Source organism: Bactrocera neohumeralis, chromosome 6, assembly GCF_024586455.1.
Source record: "Bactrocera neohumeralis isolate Rockhampton chromosome 6, APGP_CSIRO_Bneo_wtdbg2-racon-allhic-juicebox.fasta_v2, whole genome shotgun sequence".
NCBI lineage: Eukaryota > Metazoa > Arthropoda > Insecta > Diptera > Tephritidae > Bactrocera > Bactrocera neohumeralis.
Genome location: NC_065923.1, coordinates 20,002,080 through 20,027,075, shown reverse-complemented (window position 1 = coordinate 20,027,075; position 24,996 = coordinate 20,002,080). Strand labels below are relative to the sequence as shown.

Here is a 24,996-nt window from a genome sequence, read left to right as displayed (position 1 = left end):
CCCCAGATTTGGCCTCCAGCGACTATTTCCTTCTCAGATCTCAGAAGAATGCACGTTGGGAAGAAATTTTCGTTGAATGAACAGGTGATCACCGAAACTGAGGCCTATTTTGAAGCAAAGCACAAATCATACTACAAGAATGGTATCGATCAGGAGGAAAAGGGTCACTATGATAAGTGCAGCGAACTATGTTGAATAAAAAAACGCATTTTGCCAAAAAAGTGTGTTTTTTATGGTAGGCCGAGAACTTTTCAAATTACATATTAACTTTGGCTATTTTCGTTCGAAGAGATATATAGACTTACCGAATGGAAGTCTAATGGACAATGTTTTGTGAGTATTCCTACGATTTTCGGCGAGATTTTCTTGCCAATTCCAAGCACAGAAGGATCGCGCAGTTTTCTCAACGGCTTATCATCGACCAATGTTTGTTAAGCCCATGCGAGATCTATGCTCGCTCATTCCTACTCCGGTGTCAGCATTTATGGGTTATGTTCTTTACTCATCTCACTTTAATATCGCCTCGTAATCCCACCTTGAGCAAGGAAACGAAAAAAATTCAAAAACAAGTAGGGAAGGTCTAAGTTCGGGTGCCACCAAACATTTTATACTCTTGTAACTTGCAGGAATCAAAGCCAGGGAAATACCTTAAGATGTAAACTTGTTGCAAGAGTACAAAAACTAGTACTGCTCTCTAAACTAATTTAATAAACATAGGATTGTAGATCAAGTCACTCAAACATGAAGAGAAAGAACGCTAGAAATCGTTTCCAAAGATTCCTATAGCATATTTCCAGTTATTTGTAAATAAAATCAATTATTGTATAAATTGCTATCACTTCATTAAATACGAAATGTGATCTTAACAAGTCGAAGAATTGCATTTCACTTCACTTAATTTGATTGCCAATAATCTTCTTGTTCCTGCAATAATCTCTTTTCATGCGATAACTGCTTTAATATTCCTTTTGTATCTCATTCACAATCACACACATATTTTTTGCCGACTTAAACAAACCGTAAGTAATGTTTTATCCTTTGCAATTCTTTCGACGCAAACTACATTGCATTTCGCCAAATATCCGAGTGTTATTAGCTGTGACACTCATAGATTCAGGTGTCGTGTCGCCGGCAATGCATCTTTGTTGTCTTTGCTCTTTTGGCTCCGCCTTTCACCTGCATTCGAGTTGCTTTTCTACAATTCCAGCTGACATCCTTCCTATAAAGCTCTGAAAGTTACATTTGCAATTGCTTGTTTGGATTACCGTTATGCAGTGCTATGTAGCGCTGCTGTTGTGTCGTGTTTCTTTGCTAGTTCGCAACTTGTGCAGTCTCGTATGCTGTCGTTGCAGATTAGTTTTTGTGCAATGTGTCGTCCTTTTTGACACATCCATTTGGGAAGTTGCATTTACATGCATAAAATATGTCGTATTCGGCAAACTAACTGCCATACATTTCATTATGTCCAATGCGTTGAGCAACAGTTTTATGGTAGTACAACATGCAATTACAATTGATGAATGTGAAAACTGAGTTTTCTCTGAGTAAGATCTCGTAATGCGTTAAACCACTGAAAAATTTAAAGGAATTGTGCAAAGTCAGCGAAATCTATTCTTTCCAAAAGTAATGGGAATTTAGGAGATGGCGAAGCATTTGCCAATTTGGGATGCGCTCTTTGGGAATGAAAGGATGATATAGTTTAGTCACCAAAGTTGAGAAATTCGCTGCCAAAAGGGATCACAACGTAAGCGCACTATTTCCCACACGAAAAAAGGGTTAGTGCTTCAGTACAGACTCTAAGGTTTCCGCAAACCGGCCAGTTTACCCTCGAAGAGCTGGCAAGCTCAAGGCCAGCAAATCTCCCGGCCCCCACGGGATCCCAGCAGAAATGCTGAAAATAATCGCTGCAGAGCGACCGGCAGTACCATTAAATATGTATATTGCCTGCCCCTAAGCCGGAATGTTCCCTCAACCCTGGAGAAAGCAACGGCTGGTGCCAATCGGTATGGTAAAAGGAGATCCCAACTTACCATCAGCATACCGTCAACTATGTAGTCTTGACGTATCGAGAAAGCTCCATGACAGGCTACTTAAATCCAGACTCGAAATGGCTATCAACAACGCTGGAGGATTTTCTCCTAGACAGCATGGCTTGAGACCCGGCAGATCAACTCTAGGAGCTATTAAGTGCGTAATTTAAAGTGTAAAAGACGCACAACGCAGATGACAAAACACAAAAGAATAGTGTTGCTGGCGACTTTAGATCTTGGGAACACCTTCAACAGCGCTAGATGGGTGAATCGTTGATCATACGCTCTCGAAAAAATATTTAAAATCCCCGACTATCTCAGAGCTGTGGTGCGAAGCTACCTTAGGAACAGAAAACTGCTGTACCAAGGAGAGGCGAGAACAACAGAAAGCGGCACAAGGATCCATTCTAGACCCAGACTTATGGACGCTATCCAAAAACTCGAAATGCCAGACGGATGGTACTTAATTGACGACATTGCAGCAGTAATTACAACACGAGACACAGAAAAAGCGCGAAAAAAGCTTAATCAGGTCATACTACGGACCCGACTCACACAACCTCCAGCTCTCTATGGAAAAAAACAGAACTACTAATGCTAACAAATAAGTACATAACCCTCGAAATAAGTATGCAAAAGACTACGGATATTCTTAGGGCACAAAAAACCTTAAAGAAAAGAAAACCGGCGTAAGGTAGTGGTAAGAGTGCAACGCACCGCAGCCCTCAGAGTTGCATCAGCTTACCGAACAGTGTCAGGTGATGCAATATTAGTTATAAGCGGTAATGTCCCAATTGACCTTCTGGCATAACATCCGAAAATAACAAGATCGCAATAGAACAAATAAACAAAGATACAATAACAACAAGGCAACGAAGATGGCAGAATTAGAGTCGCGGCAGATAGACAGACAGACCAATAAAAGACTTATGGGCATGCCTTAAATTTTGAAATTCCATTTTTTACAGAACCCAACTGTTATCCGGTCACGGATACTTCAAAAAGTGTCAACAAATTGAAAAAATACGAAGATTTCGAAAAACAGTTGTTTGCGCGAAGCTATTCGTAAAAAGAGGCCGGAATAATGGGTCGACAACTGCCTTATTCGCCTGTTTAGGCTCCGTGTGACTTCTGGCTATTCAGCAAACTCCGGAGAAACTTTTTTGAGTCAGTTGAAGGATTGGAAAAAACGTTGGCAGAAGTATATTGGAACAAGGAGGATTACTTTGCGGGAGAAGGCCGGAATCACTGCAGTAGTGGAAGAACCTTTTTCTTAGCGCCGCTGAAGATATCGGATAACTAAAAAAATATTTCGTTTTTATACCCTGAACAGGGTATATAAAGTTTGTCACGAAGTTTGTAACACCCAGAAGGAAGCGTCGGAGACCCTATAAAGTATATATATAAATGATTAGTATGTTGAACTGAGTCAATTTAGCCATGTCCGTCTATCTGTCTGTCTGTCTGTCTGTCTATCTGTCTGTCCGTCTATCTGTCTGTCCGTCTGTCTGTATATATACGAACTAGTCCCTCAGTTTTTAAGATATCGTTTTGAAATTTTGCAAACGTCATTTTCTCTTCAAGAAGCTGCTCATTTGTCGGAACTGCCGATATCGGACACTTTAACATATAGCTGCCATACAAACTGAACCATCGGAATCAAGTTCTTGTTTGGAAACTTTCACATTTGAAAAGATATATTCACAAAATTTGGTATAGATTAATTTCTTAGGTTATATAGTAATATACGAAGAAATTGTTCAGATCGGCTCATTATAGCATATAGCTGCCATACAAACTGAATGATCGGAATCAAATGCTTGCATGGAAAACTTCCTCATTTGACGATATATCTTCATGAAATTTGGTATGAGTTATTGTTCATAGAAATGATATAATCTCCGAAGAAATTGTTCAGATCGGCTCACTATAGCATATAGTTGCCATACAAACCGGAATCAAATGCTTGCATGGAAAACGTTTGCATTTAACAAGATATATTCACGAAATTTGGCACAGGTTATTTTCTAAAGCAACAATGTAATCTCCGAAGAAATTGTTCAGATCGGCTCACTATAGCATATAGTTGCCATACAAACCGAACGATCGCAATCAAGGTCTTATATGGAAAACTTTCGCATTTGACGTGGTATCTTCACGAAATTTAACACGGATGATTGCTTATGGTAATAATATAATCTCCGAAGAAATTGTTCAGATCGGTTAACTATAGCATATAGCTTCCATGCAAACTGAACACATAGTTACTAAAAGAAATGCACCTGTGAAGGCTATATTAGCTGAGGTGCAGCCGAAGTTAACGTTTTTTCTTGTTTCTTTTTTTTAATTTCACTTAGTATCCTTAAAATGTATGTGTATGAAAATACCCTCGAAGTTTTTCACACAGTAGAGAAAGCACAGTTTTCAATGAAGTAGGTTTATAGAGGTGTGACTATACAGTATTCTATACTCATATTTCCTCTAGTTTCTACTTCTAGCATTGTCATAACGCTTTTTGAGAAAAAGTAAACATGGATCAGCCTAAAAGTATGCTACAGTACAGTAAAATCTATCAAATTAAATATGCCAACAATTCCATTTCAATATTTTAAATAATGTTTCTTGAAACTCGTTCAATTATATACGCAAAACTTGTTTATAACATTTCATTATTGCTCATATTCTTCTATAAATTGATTTACCTCTACGTGACCCCAACCGTCCGCATTCATCTTCGCGGCTGCTTCGACACTTTCTTTAGCGCCCATCTTGTTGTTGTATTAGCTTCGCTTACGCACTGAAGTTTATACTAAGGTGCGAGCCTTGTAGATTTTGTCAAATATAGTCTTTGGAAGTTGTTCACGAATCTTTTAGTTTTGTTTTTTTTTTGGAATTAGGTTAGTTTTGAAGATTTATATATGCGATTCGAGGCGCTGAACTGCTTGAGAAATGATATGTTAAGCTTTCAAAAAGGAATTTTCTAAACCACTCAAAGAAATGCTGCGTAGCCTTTATTTACTATTATATTATTTATGTTTAAGCCACTCCTTTTGCACTCTTCACAAGTCAAAAATAATTCAAAATTGCTGAGAACGTGTGTCACTCGGCCGTTTGTTGTGCGAAATGCAAGAATCTTGCTGTTTTTTGCAATTCTATTTCAGTGTGTGTGTGCGTGTGTCGCAGGTGCAGCTCGCTTTGTCACTTTGTCCTACTCAGCTGTCAGATTTTGTTTATTTTGATACCATTCGCTTACAGTTATATCTGTGGCGGTGTGAGCGTGTGCGTGTGTGTATGAAATTATTCATTCACTTTAAGTGTTCCACATTGATGCTGCTTCTTCGTTAAATTTTCATTTTAATTTTCGTTTTAGTTGGAAAAACGCTGACGCTGCTACAACAACTTTCTCTTTCTCTGCTCCGCGTACGCTCTTTAATGTGGCGCGCTCTTTTGGCTCGTTGTGTGTGTGTGTTAGTGTTGCTGCTTGCCGTATTGTTGCTCTTTAGGGTTTTCGTTAAGTTCCTTTGATTGTTAAATTTGTTGTTGCTTTCGCTGCTGCTGCGCTATTTTCCAGCGCGACTGCGACAGCTGAAGATTTCTGGGTGTTTTCAATGTTTTGTAATTTGGCTTTTACGATTTTCGATTTGTTTATGATTTTTTTAAGTAGTTTTGGTTCGAATTCTCTTGTTTTCTCAAAACATCTACAATTTCAAAACTTTTTTGAACTAAAAAATAAAATTTTTGCTCTCAAAAATTATTTATTTACTCTCAAATATAACCTTTTTGCTCTCAATATTTTTTTTCTTAATGCTCCACTTTACAAATACACTGTAAATTTTCTTCTCGTGCTTCTTTCAGATTTTGTTTGTAACTTTTAGACAACACACTTGTCAAATTCTTGCCTGAAATTTCACTTTTCACCAACTCTATTATTTGCTGCTTGTCTCGCACGCGTTTCCACTCTTCGATTATCACTTTCTAACTAAAATAATGCCTTCTTTTTGTCGCTTGCACCGAAAGACTTTTGTAACGAGAAAAGTCAAGCACACACAACCAGACCAATATACAACACTGTTGTATGCCGTTACACGAAAATACGACGAATGCGAAAACTTTAACGACTGCCTTTGAATAATATATGTATATAGCTATTTTTTACACTTCTGCACGTCTTTCGATTTATTTTCACATATTATATGCAATTTTCACTGCGTAAAATTCGAAAATATTAGCTGCGCCGCGAAATATGCAAGTATTTGGCGTTTAAAATAGGTAAGTGCGCTTTAGAGATGTACTTTTAGCATACCAACAGGCGTATACAGCTGGCCAAAGCGAGGAAAGTGTTTCGAAAATTATTGTGCGAGCAAATATTTTCAAGAATACACAAAGTAAACAGTTTAAGATTTAGGTTAGCCCACTTATAGGCATTTAATTAATATTTGTAGCATCCTTTGGGGCGCTTTTCTTGAAGTAATCACTTTTTTATGTACATTTAAGCGTTATTTTAGTGATTGCAGTATACTTTAAGGCGCACACTTAGACAGTTCACGAAGCGAACACTTTTTTCATCATTCTTAGTCTACTTTTAGGCGTAACATAGTATTTTGCAGCAAATTTGCGCCCAGCCCTGCAAAACTACACAGCTCATACAATTTTCTTTCACAACGAACTTCTTTTAGAACAGAACAAAAGCAATTTTGTCACAACTCTCACTTTTTTGTTAAAATTAGCAACATTTACGCGCTTCCAACACACTTTTCTATTATTGTACGCACTTTTATTATACAACTACTCACTTTCTGCACAATAGCGCTGAAAAGTATGCAATAATATATGTGTTTTTTCTTGTGTGTTTTATCTGCTGTAGAATTCCACGTAGCTGGTAGCAACGCTCTACTCCCGCTAGTAAGCACGACGGCTATACGACAAATGCGCACGTTGAGCGTTTCAACGAACGTTAAAGCAGATTCGGCGGATGCGGCCACCACTTTTACTTGCACACACACACACACTCAGGCACAAATACACGGACGCGCTCAGCAGCTCATCGTCTGACAGTCAGCATCCCTGTGGCACGCACACATGCTTATGCATGGATAACTGTTAAATTTTACACCGATGTTGTGATACTTTCGCTGGTGCACTGTTGCTGCTGCTGACGACGACAACGACGACGACGTCAGCTGTGCGCTGTTAATGTCGGCGCACAGTTGGGGAGGATTTACTGCTGTTGGCGCAGTCGGAGGTTGGTGTGTTGTATTTTGCTGCTGGTGATAATAATGATGATTACAATGTTGCGGATCGATACAACAATGTGGCGCAGCGCAGCGCATGTAGCGAAGTGTTGTGTGTTGAATTTAAGAATATTTTTTGTTTCAGAGTTTTTTTAAGTGATGTTTTGGAAATTTTTTGTTTTTAAAATTGCTTTATTTATAATATATATATTTTTTTGAACTTTCTTAAGTAATTATGGTTTTTTTAATATTTTTTTTTTATACACTTATGTTTTTTGTTTCTGTACTGATGCTGTCGAATGATTTTGTTTTGAAAGACAAATTTATTAAAATTTTTGTATATTATTGTTGTTTTTTGTTGTGGAATTTTAAGTCTATATGTTTCATTTTTTATTTATTTTTTAATATTTTATTTATTAAATTTAAATTTTTATTGAAATTATAAAAAAGTATTTTTTTTTTTCAGTAATGCCGAATATTCAGAGTTATTTTAAAAAAAATTTTAATCATTAAATTTTACTTTTTTTTACAAATATTAAAATCTTTTTTAAATTTGTTTCTATATTATTATTTTATATTAGTCAGTTTTACTTTTTATTTTTTTAGTGATGCTTTGGTAATGATTTGGTTTCTAAAATTTTTTTATAATACAATTTAGTTTTTAATTCTTTCAAATCTTTATATTTTATATATTATTTAGTTTTATCTATTTAGTTTTTACTTTACATTTCTTTTATTTATATTTTAATTTATATTTAAATTTTATATTAAATATTTTTTATTTGTATTTTTTATATTATTTAGTTGTGCTTTGGACTAATTTTAATTAAAAAACTTTTTCTTTTTAATAGTTTTGAAGTTTTTAAATCTTTTTCTTTAATTTAAATTTATTTATTTATATTTTATTTTATTATATACCATATTTTCTTTTGTCAATTTTTGTTTTTATTTTAAATAGTTTTTGTTTTTAATTTTTAGATGCTCAAAGCATTGATTTTATTTTTATAATTTTTTGTTTATAAAAGTTTTATTTTTATAATTTTTATAACTTTTAATTTATAAAAATAAAGTATTTCGTAATTGTTTTTACTGTTTTTATTTTTTATTTTTTATTTGTAATTTTTTGTTTTATTTTATTTATTTTTGCAGTTTTTTGTTTAATACAATTTATTATTTTTAATAATTTTTTAATCAGATTTTTAGAATTATTTTTATATGATTTTATATATTTATTATTATTTCTTTTTATATTTAGTTTTTTATAATTAATTTTTTATTTTATTTATTTTTTTCAATGATGCATTGGAATGGTTTATTTAATAAAACAACATTTATTTATTAAGATTTAGTATTTTTTCATAGTTTTTATTTTTTTTTAAGTTTTCATGTTTTATATCTACATTTTTTTAATTTAGTTAAAAAATATTTTTTTTGTTTTTATTTAAAAATATTTTTGGTTTTTATAAATTTTTATAATAATTTTTTATTATTTATTATTGTTATTATTAGTTTTATTCACTATTTTTTTAGAAAATCGAAATGCTATCTTTATTTACTAATAATTTAACTGTTTGCTGTTTAAGTTTTTATATATTTTTTTTTAACTTTCAGTTTTTATTTTTTTTTTTAATTTCTTATATTTTTTGTTTTTACTTATTTCTTTTTTAAATAATTTTTTTGCGCACTCTTTTTGTTATTTTTACCTTTTTTTCTTAATTCTCTTTATTTTTTAATTTTTTTGCACACACTACTTGCTGATTTCGTCTTTTATCGGAAAATGTTTAGCATTTTTATTTTTGCTATTTGAGTATACATATACATATGCATTTTTGATATCAGTATTTGATTTCTTATTTTAATTAATATATTTATTGTATTTTCTTTTAATTTTTATTTAATATTATTTTTGCCTTTGTTTTGTTTTAATTATGCTGTATTTTTTATATTAATAATATTTCTTTAGTATTCTTTTTTAAATATTTTATTATGTTAGTTTTTTAGATTTATGTGTGTATGTGTATATATTTTTCTAAATTTTTTAGTTTTTATTAATTTTATTTGTTTTAATTTTGCTATATATTTTTATAATATTTTAATAATATTTATTTATCACCTTTTTTAATATATATTAATATTTTTTATGGTTTTTGTAGTTGTTTATTTATATCTTTGATTTCATTTTTATTTTAGTCTTTATTATTATTATTTTTCATTATTATTGTTTGTGCCACCACGTTTGTCAGCACTTGCTCCAAACCACTTGCCAAGGAAATGTCAAAACTGAACGAAACTTCAGCGCGCTGCAAGAGCGCAATTCCGCGCTCCCCTGCAGTTATAGGAGCTATTTCGAAAAGTTTCAATTTTTTCCTTTTAACACAAATTGCACAAGCGTTTTTCATATATTTTCACTTTTCTTTAAAAATAAATAATTTTCATTAAATGAATTTCGCATTTACCCGCAGCACTTCACTTCTCCCTCACTTATTGCGTGCACCAGCTCTTTGCGTCCTGTGCGTGGTGCTGTGGCATGAGAGCATCGGCGTAGAAGTTGCATAAATCACCACACCTTAATTTGCCTTTTTAATTAAAAGCGAAAATCGCTAACAAACACACACACGCATACAAATGAAAGCAAATTTCTTGTTAAAAAGTTTATTTTGCAAAATTTTGTACACTGCTTTGTTGTTGTTTACTTTTTATTTAATAAATTACAGCCTCCGCTAATATTGACTGCCAAACGAACACACACACACACTACACACTTTGCAGCATCAAGGCGAGGTGTTGCGTTGCCACTTTTTCTTTAAAATTCATTAAATTTCACTTTTGCTAAAATTTTCTGCTTTAAAATTTGCTTTTTTCACACTTTTCACTTTAATTAACCTAGAAATTTGTATGTATGTATATATATTATTTACTATATAACTGTGTAGATGCCTTGCTCTCTATATTTGACAGCTCAGCTTTCGCCTAGTAGCATAACAACACCGCTACACAACCGAAGCCTTCGAAGTTTTGAAATTGTTTGACCGCAGCTCCAACTCTGGCTGGTGCTTGGTCCAGCTGCTGTTCGGCGAATTCGCCGCGCTTATGCGAAAAATCGAATGCTTTTGCATCACGCTCCGAAAACTACGAAATTACAAGAACAAATGCAAAAAACAACAACAAAAAGTAAATAAGGAGAATTTTGTTTAAGCAACTCTCACTCGCTAAATACACTTGGCACGCACACCAGCGCAGCGCAGCGCTGTGTGTTTACATTTTTGTTGTGGCGAGTGCACTCAATTCGCTGGCGTTGTTGTTGCTGTTGTTCGATTGTAATGGATGCCATGACTTGCACGTCAAGCTGCGCCGCAGCCACAACACAGCCTCAGCATTCCCGTAGCTGCTCCATAAATATTTTCCTTTGTTGTTGCTGCTGTTATTATTTTTTTCTTTGCGCGCATGTGTTTATATGCACCTGTATGCATGCCATGCGTAAACCTGTATGTGTGTGTATGTGTGTTTTATTTCATTTATTTTTTTGCTGTGCGCCCTGTAAGCGGGCGTTGTGGCATTGTTGTTGTGCTAGTTTGTTATTTTAACGTCGCTGCCGTTAGTTTCGCGCACACACGCACACAGACACATGTGGAAAACACTTTTCCCACAGCTTTTTGCACATTTCTCTGGTGAAAGTTGTTCGCTATTAACACTGTCACTTGTCATTTTTTGCCTTTGTTTTTGTTGTTTTCTTGTAATTTTTTGTTTTTGTTGACTTTGTTGTTGCTTGCAAAATTTCTGTTGTGAAAGTAAAGCTGCCTGCTGGCAAGCAAAGGAACACTAGGCGCACACACACTCTTGCATTTTTGATGTGGCTCGCTCTATGTCGGCTGCTTTTACCGTTAGCATCCCGTTTTTATTAGCACTTTTCGTTTGCACGTTCGTCTTTTTTATTTTTCTATTTTCTGTTTTTTTCCCATTACTTTCAAGTTTGTATCTATTGTCTTTCGTATCACATATGCATGCACATACATATATGTGCATGTATGTATGCATGTATGTGTGTTTATGTGTAAATTTGTGTTTTTATGCCTGTGTGTATAGAGAGGCTTTTAGCCGTCTATAATGATTTTTCAAATTAATGTAGGGCAGCAGTTATTATAACTGCATTTGAGTTGTTGTTGTTTTTGTTGTAGCGTTTGAGTGAAGGTGTTAATTTAATAGAGTTCGAGCCTGCCATGACTTTTGCATTACATTCATTGATTTTGCTTAATTTGCCATTGATTTTTTTTCGCTTTTGATTAAATTGACGGTTGGTCAGGGTCATTAAGTAGATAGAGACGTACATGCATATAGAGAAAGGTCTTTGTTTTTTCATAGAAATGCACTTTCACTTCTTAAGATTGGATATTTGGAATAAATATATTGATTCAATTGCTTTATACTTAGACTCAATTTAGTTTTTTGAATGTAAATATTTAAAAGTTTACAATTTGCACCTTTTGTACTTTCGCACCACAGCATACATTTAGGGGCAATGTAAAGTATTTCTATCAAATTTCTGTAGAAAAAAGTTGTTCGGCTACAGTGCAGTTGGCAAAATTCTAGTTCACAAGAAGCAACTTAAATTTCAGAAAAACGTCAATTCAAGTTTGTGAAGCATACATTTAGGAGCACTATAATTTGTGCCTAATTTTGCCATGTTTTGGTTATCTACTATATTAAATTTTACTAAACGAATAATATAGAACTTTATAGCTGTGTGAGCCATGTAGTAAGTGAACTCTCATACAATAGCATACATTTAGGGACAATGTAAATTTTTGCCTATTTTTCTTACAGTTCCTTGCGGTCTAGAATGCAATTGTATAATCGTTGATACTTTATGCCCAATTTTCTGTGAAAGACTGCTAAAAATGTCATTACGTATAAAATTTAAAAGGGAAAAGTGCTCAATAAGTAAAAAAAAGCATGACTGAAGCATACCTTCAGGAGCACTGTATAGATTGTTCTAACAGCTCAATTGAAAAGTCCCCGGTCTACCATGGTAAGAAACATTCGACGGAAATTTCTTCGCAACAATCATTCTTTTGAGATCTGAGCGCAGGAAATACAAGTAGTCGCTGGGGGCCAGATCTAGAGATTACGATGGACGCAGAAGCAATTCGAAGCCCAATTTACTTATTTTTGTCAACGTTTTCAATGACTTGCCTTAGTGAAACTACACTTTTTTTCAATTGCGGCCGTTTTTCGACGATTTCTTCCCTCAAACGCGCCAATAACACTATTTAATAGTCGCTGTTGATGGTCATTCCTTTTTTAATGTAGTAAGTAAAAAAAAACTCCTTCGAATCATCATCTAAACGTTATTTTTGGTAAAAAGAAACGACTTCTTTGATGTTTTCATCGGTAACAACCTCTTTCATATCTAGCAAACCCAACGACTGATTTGCCCGGTGGAGAGTCCAAACTTGGCTTCATCTGTATTTTTTCCTTCAAAAAGTAATATTTTATCTATACCAGAAATTCTTTTTTATCCATTTTCTTTACAATAACAAAAGTTGCTTCACTCAAATTTACATAATTCCCAAACTAATGATACGCCATCTATGTGTCAGACTTTCCAATTGACCTATTTAACTCCACTTTTTTTCAAAGAAAACATTTAATTGTCGAACGTACAATTGTTAAAGCATATCTTTAGGGACATAATATCTATTAATTACTTTAGGAATTCAATATAGTTTACTACTTATAAAAAGCGTATGAAAATTTAATTCATGGGTTGTAAATACTCGTTTTGGATCGAAAGAAGCCAATTTTGAAGACAGTACTACAGATTTGTATAAAAATACCTGAAAAAGTAGGTTTTTCTTAATCCTGATCAAATATGATCGAGTTTTAGAAGCAAAGTATTGCCTACAATCAGGCGCTCGTCTTAATAAATTGATTGTTATAGGCGTCAACGCACCCTAATATGCTATGGTGTATGTAAGACTGAGTATATGATGAGAAAAAGTGTTGTGTTCTTTTATTTTTGAGTTTTTTTTAACTTTAAGTACTTTCAAGTTTAACTTCTATATTCCCATTGCGTACATTTGAACTTTAATTTAATTTTCAAACAATAGAGTTTAATATTTTCTCCGTTTTGGACTTTCAACCAAATTTCTGGAAACATAGGTATGTTTTTTTTTTATAAATATCATATATATCTAAATTTTCAAAAGCATTCCACGATGTCTTCTTTCACTATTAATAGTCGTATTGAAATTTAAATAATCATGTAGAAGTACAATATAGAGATAAATGTTGAAATTTGTTTGTATATTTCCTCCATGAAAAGTCTTTTTCGTATATTGAGTTCTCTACAAATATAAACTAGTTCAACATTAATAAAAGAAAGTCGATCTTTATTATGAAACATAGTTCAACATAATAATATAAAGTGGCTAACTTCTGTGCGAAAGAAGGTGGGAAGCGTTAGAAAAAACCTAATCGAAGGACGACTTGATATCGTAAAATACTATAATCAGCTGCTTTTGAAAAGTTGGGATTTGCGAACAATTATAATCCAAGCTTAAACTTAAATTAAATAATTTTTAAGATTCCGAGTTCACATCAATCAAAACACATTTTCAAAAAAAAAAAAACCTTGAAAAAGATATTTAAAGATTTTCTGTAACCCGAAGTAAACCTTAATGCTTATCACCACCTAACTAAACTAGCGCAATGGTTTGTATGTACATATGTATCATGTTGGAGTTGTATAAATCATGCTGATATAAGCTCACTATATAGACGAGTAACTATTTGACTACGCAGAAGGGCCAGCCACCAGCAGTTGATTTATGGCTCGGTGTATGCTAACACAATTTGCGTGCAAACAGGAGCAACAATAAAATCGCGAACATCGTGTAGATATATGCTATATGGTATATAAATAAATATGCTTTGGGAGACACATGAATACTATACATCATATTTACAAAAGAGTATAGATATTAGGGTTGCTCGGTTGCTTATTGCAAAAGAGTTTAGATACTTTCTAAACTTGATATAACTAAGGATATAATCCATACATGTCACATATTTTTTAACAATTATAAATCATTTTTAATAAAAATGTCCATTGAAGTAACATAAAAAACGTAACTATGCTTTTTTTGTGCTGCGTTTCACTTACTTTCTAATAGTTATTTTCTAAATTTAGGCAATATTTCATTTGGATTTTGAAGCAAAAAGCAATACGTTGCTACAACTCGGCGCCTTACTTTATAAAGTCACTCTTCTTACGTTTTATTATTCATCCTATTCCATGAAATAACACAGTAATTTTGCTTTTTTTCTGCCTTTTATTTACATTTGTCAACCGTCAGCCTAAATGTAGGCAATATTTGGTTTGAATCAGAATTTTAAAGAAAATATTGCCTACAACTGGGTGTTTTACTAAAGATTCTCATAATTTTAACCAAGACGCACACCTAATGTGCTGAAATACTGATAAGAAATATATAATTAGATTATGAAAAAGGGTAAGAATTGATAATTAAATTTTTGAAAAGACTTATATTAGTTTTCATCAATAAAATTTTTTGAAGGGCTATATCAGATTAGTTGAAAGTTACTTGCACTAACAAGCTTCAAGCATTAAAGAACAATTTTCGAACGCGCGTAAGTCATCAATGAAATTTTTGAAGTTCACGGAGACGATGTATCAGTTCGTAGTATCAGTTCGTGTAGCACAACAATGGTTCGCTGGCTTCCGTTCTGGAAATTTTGATGTGAAAGATGCACCCCGCTCTGGTCGACCGATCGTTGAAAAAGTCGATAAAATAATGGAAAAGATTGACCAGGACCGTCACATAAGCAGCCATGACATGGCTAAGGAACTTAACATTCATCATTAGACGGTTTTGAACCATTTAAAAAAGGCTGGCTACAAAAATAAGCTCGAATTTTGGGTAACACATGAATTGTCTGCGAAAAATTTAATGGACCAAACTAACATCTGAGATTCTTTGCTGAAACGTAAGGTAATCAAACCATTTCTGAAGCGAATGGTAACCGGAGACGAAAAGTGGATCAAATGTGACAATAATGTGCGAAAAAGATCATGGTCCAAGCGTGATGAAGTTCAACAAATAGTCGCAAAGCCAGGATTGATGCCTCGAAGGGTTAGGCTGAGTGTTTGATGGGATTGGAAAGGAATCATCCACTATGAGCTGCTCCAGCCTGGTCGGAGGCTTGATTCTACATTTTACAGTCAACAACTGATGAGATTGTTGCAAGAAATTGACAAAAAAAACGACCAGAACTGATTAACAGAAAGGGCTTCGTCTTCCATCAGGACAACGCTAGGCCACACACATATTTTATGACTCGGCAAAAACTGGGAGAGCTTGGCTGGAAAGTTTTGATGCATCCACCATATAGCCCTGATCATGCACCATCGGACTACCATTTGTTTCGGTCAATGCAGAATGCCCTTAATGGAGTAAAGTTGGCTTCAAGAGAAACCTGCGAAAATTACTTATCGCAGCTTTTCGCCGAGGAACCAGAAAAGTTTTACACTGTTGCAATAATGTCTCTAACGAAAAAATGGCAAAAATGGTCGACCAAAATGGTATACAGCTGGTTCATTAAAGTTCATTATAAATATAAAAAAAAAATAAGTTGAAGCTTGATTAGAAATACGAAAATACTTTTTCGACTACCCAATATTATATTAAGAGAGAATGACTTCTATTAAAAAATGCAAAGACGAGATATTGGAATAATTTTATAACTATTTTCCGAGGATTTAGCTCTGGGATTTGGAAATTATTCTTCAAGTCAGATATTAATTAGATTGAATACTAATATGTCATAAATTTGTAACAGAAATTCCATATTCTCTCTTCACTGCTATTATTTTGAAGAAAATTCTCCACAAACTTTTATTATTTACAAATTTAGTGTCAGTAAAAAGTACAAGAAAAATAAAATTCGTACTTTTTACAAATAATTCACATGGCCCCCCCTAAAACGGCATATTTACCAACACTAATAAGCTCGCATATATTTACTTAGCGGAGCGCAGTGCTCGTTAGATGGACGCCTTTGTTGTATGGGTGGTGTAAGCGCACTTTATGAGAGAGTCGCAACATGCCAGCAAAGGGAAATTAAGGCAAATAGAAAATGTCAAATAATGCCATGCGACTTACAGCTTGACATACATACAAATACCAGCACGAACAAGCACACACACCTGAAACAGCAGCACATTAGCAGCGCGTTAAAGGGAAAGTTGGGATATGAAGAAAATTGCGCACAGCTGCAGCTTGCACAGCATCCCAACTGACAGCTGCCAGAGAGAGAGAGAGAGAGAGAGAGTGCGAGCAGCAGGTGCGCATGCGCTACAAGTGTCAAAACCAAATTTTTACTGTCAAATTCTCTTTTAACAGCCAATAAAGAGCAGATGCTTTCGTCAAGTTCTGCTGACAGCGCGAACGTCGACGTCAACGACAACGCGCTACGTGCTGCCTGCTTAACGGCATAAGTGGTGGGTTGACGTGGCACACGGGGCGGTGGGGGGTGGTTTTGACGTGTGCATTGACACAAAATGAAGTTACTCGGCGAGCGCGTTTGATTTCATATGACTTTTGGCAAAGGTGTCGAGTGGCGTAAAAGAAACAATCAAAAAGAAAGAAATTTAAATGCTGTTAAGTAGCTTTAAGTTTGCAGCAAGTAACGGTGTTTTATTGCAGCACTAACAAGGCATATAAGGGATATTAAAATTAACTTTCATGCGATTTTTGATAACACCGTAAGCTGCTTGCACGAATTTAAATGCGCAATGCTCGACAACAACAACAAAAACAATGTTTTATTTTAATTTTAGTTTTTTCATTTACACAACAAAAACTACAATGTTTTTCTTTAATTTTCGCTTTTTTAACATTTTCCCCAACAACAACAACAACTTTAATTTTCGCTTTTTTAACATTTTCCCCAACAACAACAACAACAACAACTCTAATATTTTCTTCAATTTTCGCTTTTCTAACATTTTCCTGAACAACAATAACAAAAGCAATGATTTACTTTAACGTTAGCTTTTCTAACATTTTCTCCTACAACAACAACAGAAGTAATGTTTGAATTTAATTTTAGTTCTTCTTATATTTTCCCCAACAACAACAACATATTTTACTTTAATTTTTGTTTTTCTAAAATGTTCTCCATCAGCAGCAACAACAACAACAGCAATGTTTTACTTTAATTTTAGCTTTTCTATCACTTTCCGCCATCAATCCTTCCTTTTGCGTGCGTTTCCTCTCTCGCACTCGCTTCGGTGCGGTGTGGTCGTGTTTTTCTTTCACTATTCCTTCACTGGCAGGCATTTTGCTATTTACCCCATTTTATCGTTACAAGGACATGCTCTGCATGCATTCTTGCACTCAAAGCCTTTACAATGCTGCCTGCATGGCATGGCACGGTACATACACAAACACACCAACACCTATGTATATGTCATGTATGTGTGCCGGCGTGTGTGTGTGTGGCGAAATGAACTTTGATGCGACCACACCTGCCTCACATTAGTTACATACATAACAATAACAACAGTTATAATATGAACAACAACAGCGTTGATGCTGGCACACATAACGGTACATATACATTTACATACATACGTGCAAGTGTGCGTGCATATTTAAGCTAGATTTTTTATCCGTTTATACTTATGTATATGTCAGTGTGTGCTTTTAGGGATGCTGCTGTTCCCGAACAACTTCCAGCTCATTCGATTTACGAACACACGTACACATACATAGACATATTTATACATGTATATACATACATACGCATACATACGCATACAAAAATACATACACGCATACATTCACTTACATATACATATGTATATGCATGTATATTCTCAAATGCACCTGCATTCGCAGCCTCCAAATGAAGAGTTAGGGATAAAAGGGGTTGCCATTTAACAAAATTAAATAGCATGAAAGCAACAATAACTACCTGTGGTTGATATATTTATATACACACATATACATATATGCGTTTGTGCCCGTAAGTACACAAATATTTATTTGTAAGTTTAATTTTAATCGGTTTGCAGCAGAAAATGCTGATCTGGCAGCTTCATTTGCAGCTTTTCAATTATGTTCGGCCCTTTTTGTACTTCAACAATATTTTGTATTTGTTTTTGTTAAATATCCTCATCATCTTTTACAAACACATTTGCTAAGATCGAAATGGGTTGAGTTTGTGTGGTCTGCAAACGAAGTGCGAATTTTTGCTTAATTACTCAATGTGGTCTTGGGCACTTGTCCAGTGAAAAGCAAGGTAAAAATTGAAGTTTAAAGAAAATTTAATGGTATGGTTGGACTACAATAAGTGTCCATCCCACAAAAAATATTTGACTATGGACTCCTTCCCTTCCTTTTGTAATATTTCATATATACATATTACATACTCAGAACATTTTGAGATTGGAACTCTATTTGTATTATTTACTGCAACTTAAAGTATTCATCTCGGCCAAAAATGGAAATTAATCGCGATCTACTCGACTTGTACTTCTGCTCTCAGAGAGCACTCGTCAGCAAGTCAGTATAAGGGAACTGTTGGACGGCCTTTCAGGCGCCTTATGTATATTGGGATAGATACCGAGAATTTAAGAGGGAAGCGAGACGTTTTTGCAGCCAAAAAAAGAGAGAGGCCGAAATGCTTGAGTACGAATATTTTGACAAGCTGACCGACATGGTTAATGCTCGAAAATTCAACGAAAATATGCGGCGGCTAGCATAAGGTTTTAAGACCGGAGCATACTCTTGTAGAACCCCCAAAGGTGATCTAGTAACCGATGCCCAGAGCATACTAAAATTATGTAGGGAACACTTCTCCAGCTTGCTGAAAGGCAGTGAAAGCATAACGCTAGAAGAAGGCGAACGACGATTCCCCAATCGATGACGATGTAGCTAAGGCTGAAGAAATTCGAATAGCAATTACTCGCCTGAAGAACAACAAACCGGGAGGTCGATGGATTGCCAACAGAGCTATTCAAATACTGCGGCGAAGAACTAATAAGGAGCATGCATCAGCTTCTTTGTAAAATATGGTCGGACAAAAGCATAGCCCACGAATTTAAGTGTACTTTGCCCAATGCACAAATAGGGAGACCCCATATCATCATTGGCCTCAACAATCGCGCCAACAATATCTCCTGTCATCAAACAAACAGTCGTCGCACTCGCGACTTGGCTCCCACTTCACTCTTGACAATCATAACTTTGAAGTTGTAGATAATTTCGTCTATCTTGCAACCAGCATCAACACCAACAACAATATTGGTCTTGAAATTCAACGCAACTCTTGCCAACAGGTGCTGTTTTGGACTGAGCCACTCATCATTCTCGTTCTGCTATATAGTGCGGAGGCATGGCCAATGACATTATCTAATGAGTCGGCCTTGGTAGTGTTCGAAAAAAAGGTTTTTCGGAAGACTAATGATCCTTTGCGCATTGGTAACTGCGAATACTGAAGTCGATGGAACGATGAGTTGTACAATGAGCTGTACGACAACATTAACATAGTTCAGCGAATCAAAAGACAGCGGCTGCGCCGGCTAGGCCATGTTGACCGGATGGAAGTGAACTTTTCAGCTTTGAAGGTTTTCGACTCAGTCCCAGCCGGTGAAAACAGATAAATAGGAAGACCTCCATGCCGTTGGAAAGATGAGGTGGAGAAGAACCAGGCTGCACTTGGAATCTTGGAAGAACGACTGGCGCGCTTTGTAAACACGGCAATAACCGCGTAAGCAACATACGTACTGTATACCAAATTGCGCCCAAAGGCAGGGAGTAGAATTTACCTACGGTAAGGTATGCGTGTCGTAAGAGACGACTAAAATCCAGTATGCCCTAATTCTCTTACTAAACTTGTCTCCAATTTCAGCATAGTCTTGTCAGAAATAGTGCTACAACACTCAGCTTGAATGGATATTATAGACTTTGAATGAGACTCCTTCTAATGAAAAGACATTTGAAGTTCAAACGACAAATGTCACCAGTCCTTGAGTTTGATGAGTGTTCAACTGGTAGTAGCAAGCGCTACAAGGTCTGACCGAAGATTGAAATCTGGTACCACGGGGAGCAGTCAGCTCTTGGAGTTCGCTCCAGTGTGCTCCTTGGGTTTAGCCCTTTGGAGAAATTCATAGCCGGTTTTGGGTTAATCCTAAAGGCAGGTAGAATTGAAAATTCACTTTAGTGTGGAGTGGCTCCACAGCAAGGCAGAGGTTTTAAGTTTGCCTCGAACCCGACCAAGATGGAAAAGGTGTTCCTTCTGCCTGACCAATTGGATCTGATCAAGTGTTATTTTGATCTATGTGCTTTTATGAACCGTGGGCAGTTAACGGAAAAAATCCATATAACAATCGATTATAAACTGCAACGAAATTGACCTAGTTCTAATAAAAGTTTCTGTTGATGAAATGTGGGTCACTTATGACAAAATCAAGGCAGGTCAAAACGGTGCCCACGAATTGAAAATTCATTATGAGCTCTTCGAAAGTCTCTGTAATCAATATTGGAAAGTCTGAAAGAAGCTAACGCCCAGAAGCGGCCAGCCCATCCCAATAGAAGAATAATTGTGTTCTTTCCGAATAGCGCCAGACCACACACATCAATAATGTTTTGCCAGAAACTCCAGAAGCTTAGTTGGGAGGTTCTTATGCATTCAGCTTATAGTTCGAACCTGACACCAAGTGATTAATTCCTGAAAATGTTTTGCTAGTTCTTTATAGCCCATCTTCTGTTTATGGCAAGCAACATTAAACTTTCTATTCTAATTTATGAAGATCTTTACGTTTACTTTTTTCAGTTAGTTTGTATGACTTCTATACCATAGTAGTCCGTGAGTTTTTCATTCATGAACTAGATTTTGATAAATCAGTTTGTATGGAAACCATTCCTCTAGTGGTCCGACATCGGCGTCTCTGGCAAAAAAGGAAGTGAACGAAAAAAGGGTGAAACTTGAGGGACTAGTTGTAGTCAAGACAATCGGATGTGTCTAAATCGATTCTGAACTTTGTACTTAATAGGGTTTAAGTCTCGACGTTGGAGGATAGATCTATATGTGGAAGTTCAGGTAAGTGAGGAAAGTTCTCTGAGCTCCATTCACTTGGGAGTGCCCAGAAACGATACGTTTACATACGGCTCAAGCAGCTCACGACTCGTGGTCTTAGACCGAGTATCCTCTGGGTAGTCAACAACATCCGTTTGAAGGCGAGCTAAAGTAAAAAGATAAAACATCCCTTCCCAAGGTTTTGTACTGGGTTTGAGACCCGCTACGTAAAAAACTCTGCTATAAAAACGGCTCTAACGGTGTCTACCGCAATAAAGAAGAAGAATAAAGTCGAAGACGTTTCCTTTTGGATGTTATGTTTGATACCTACTTATAAATATATGTGAATATATAACGGGTTTATATTTTCATGACAAACGTGCATTTGGTGGTCTGGCATTGCAAGATAAAGGGCGACTGCTCTCTGATAAGATCTTAAATTTAAGAACATTTTTTGCGATTAGCAACAACAAACATAAATATATATATAATCTGAGCAAAAAAACAGAAGAACATACCACCGAATGGTAGTGACGCACTGCACACATTTGTCAAAATTTATAGCGAAAATAAAAATTTTAATAATGCATCACTGATGCATTCCTTTAATACAAAAAAGTATATATTTTAAAAACCAAACAAATTCAATTTTATTTCTGACCACAAATAAATGCAATTTTCCAATTTTTGTAATTAGACGCCCTAATCCCATGCACGCATTTAACGCACACTTTATCGCGGCAGTTGAGTGGCAAGCACACGCGCAGCGGTGGTTAAGCGCCTTCACGTTATGCATCGCTTAATCCGTTGTAAGGAAGTGGAAATGGTAGTGAAAACTCGGGAAAAAGCTGGCTTTTTAGTGCATCGCTGATTTTGACGTAATAGCAAGGCGAGTCATTACGTCAGTACGTCGGCTGTCGGCAGTCGAGTGGCGAACGCATACGCAGCGCATGCCGTGAATAGTAACGCGGGTGGCAGGGAGTGGCTGGCAACTGTAACTCACACGAAGGCTGATTACACTAATGACATTTGCCATTTGAAAACGTCATCACGCAGCAAAAACAACAAGTCAAAGAGTCAAAGTAGCAAAGTGGATGTAAGCTGCCAAAAAAATGTGCGATTACATGGGATGCTGGGCTTAGATTAAAAATCTCTTGAAAGAGTATGTGTTTAGCAGCTCTTTTAAGTTGGGTTATATTAGAGGTGTAAGCTGCTTCAGGCCACCACGTGCAAGCTAAATATTAAAGTTGTTTTCTTTCTTCTGGTTATTGCCTAAAAAGGATATATTCATTATGCCATGAAGTTTGTAACATCAAAGCAAAAGTCGGAGACTCCATATTTATATGGTATATACATAAAAGATTAGCGCGATGAACTAAGTCGATTTAGCCATGTTCGTTTGTTTTTATATAGGCGAAACAGACTATCGGTTTTTTAGTTATCGACATGAAATTGTGTACATGTCCTTTTCTTCCCAAGATGTGTGTCATTTACCGGAACCGTCGATATTGGACCCTTTTAGGGTGTAGCTGCCATGCAAATTGACCGATCAAAATCAAGTTCTTGTATAGAAAACTTTTTTATTTGACAAGAAATCTTCACAAAATTTGGCATGTATTATTACCTAGGACAGTGCTATAATATCCGAACAAATTGTTGAAATCCGACAACTATATCACATAGCTGCCATACAAACTGACCGATCCAAATCAAGTTCTTGTATAGAAAACTTTTTTATTTGACAAGAAATCTTCACAAAATTTGGCACTGTCCTAGGTAATAAGACAGTGCTATAATCGCCGAACAAATTGTTTAAATCCGACAACTATATCACATAGCTGCCATACAAACTGACCGATCCAAATCAAATTTTTGTACAGAAAACTTTATATTTGAAAAGATATCTTCACGAAATTTTCCATGAATTATTATCCAAGGCAACGCTACAATCTCCTAACAAATTGTTTAAAGCGGACCTCTAAAAGATATAGCTGTCATACAAACTAATCGGTCAAAATCAAGTCCTTATATGAAAAACTTTCCTATTTCACATGATATCTTCACGAAATTTGGAACAGATTATTATCTTAGGCATCGTCATAATCTCTGAATATATTGTTCAGATCGGATCACTATAGCATGTAGCTGTCCCACAAAGTCATCGATCAAAATCAAATTCTTGCATGGAAAAATGTTTTATTTGACAAGATATCTGCACCAAATTCGATATAGATTACTATCCAAAGCAGCGCTACAATCTTCGAAGAAATTGTTCAGATCGGTCAACTTTAGCATATAGCTGCCATACAAGCTTATCGCTCAAAATCCATAAAAATACCACTTTATAACCTTTATAGTCCTATATTATAAGAAAATGCATCTCTGTTGGATGCTATAGCTTCGGTGAGCCGAAGTCAATGCTTTCTCTCTATTTTTTATATTATCAACCTCCAACATTAACCGTTATTTACCGCAAATCAGCGCTCTGCTCATCGACACTTGATACTTCGCGCTTTCACTTGTAATCAAAGATTATGTTAAAGGCAAAACGCTGCTGTCGCAACGCCCACGCCAAGCGAACGCTCACGCATGCTAATGCTTTTCTAAGTACACAGAGGCAGCCGAATGCACAAGCTTGCCACACCCACACGCCATGCAGCGGGGACGGGTAGGTTATTGGTTGCACCGAAAATGATGCGAAAATTCAGTCAAAAGAATGGAACAGCAGTGGGCGTTCAGATGATGATGAAATGAGCAAGCGATTACATGCCCGTGCAAACACACACACGAAAGTATGCATATATATATATGTGTATACATATATATGTGTAGTATTTCATTGCTGCACTGCTCAGCTGTCGCTGCAGATAAGCGCAACCACTACAAACAACATTTGCAACACACAAGCAGGACTACTTTTTTCGTTGTTGTTTTTGTTGTTGTTGTTGCTAACACTGGCTGACTGGCTGGCGTGCATTGGATTTCTTTGTGCTTGCGTGGGCGTTTTTGGCGCTGGTTGGCAGCCACTTTTTCTGCCTTTCACCAGTTTGCGGCTCGGTTGCACGGCGTGTTCACGACAGCGCTGCGAACTCGAGGGTCTCGCAAGTTCTCGCTTTTTGCCGCTGCATTTCGTTGCTGGCATCCGGACATCCGGACATGTATGCACACAGCCACACAAGAGCATAGAGGTAATCACATGCTTACGCGTATAGGTGTAAAGGTGCTGGACTCGTCGTGCGCTAGAAAACATTTGTGTTAATGTAAACAAAGGCGCTACCAGCAAGAGTCACTGTGAGTTTGTGTGTGTGTGAATGTGTGTGAAATATCAGCTGGTTTACTAATGATAATTGACATACAAACGCAAAGGACTTGGAATACTGGAGAGCTGTCTTGTTAGCATGGGTTCACCATAAGGTCTTTTAAGAATATTAAAGATCCAATATTAAGGAAAGAGACAATATCTTCGCTCTTTAAATTATAAAAGAGAAGTCAAGGAACGTGATTCATTGTAGGTTTCAAGAAGATGAAGAACATTAGAGGGTAACCCGAAAATATGGTGTTCCTAATGAAACCGAAAGTGTACAGTTGATTTTTTTTTTTCAAGGAAAGTTTTATAGTTTTATAGTTTATAA

At 35.7% G+C, this 24,996-nt stretch overlaps 1 protein-coding gene across 2 annotated transcripts in view; it reads right to left on the bottom strand.

Moving 5' to 3' along the window:
- LOC126762206 (protein still life, isoform SIF type 1-like) overlaps positions 1 to 24,996 on the bottom strand; it is a 154,755-nt gene that overhangs the window by 45,006 nt on the left and 84,753 nt on the right. The window contains exons 1-2 of one of the 2 annotated variants that reach the window (XM_050478775.1): positions 10,180 to 10,292; positions 4,733 to 4,968 (exon numbers count right to left, since the gene is read on the bottom strand). The exons of the other annotated variant lie outside the window; for it this stretch is intronic. Coding sequence (XP_050334732.1) covers positions 4,733 to 4,798 — 66 coding nt within the window. The 5' untranslated portion in view covers positions 4,799 to 4,968; positions 10,180 to 10,292. Of the gene's footprint in view, positions 1 to 4,732; positions 4,969 to 10,179; positions 10,293 to 24,996 lie in introns of those variants that run through there. 2 annotated transcript variants of the gene reach the window in all.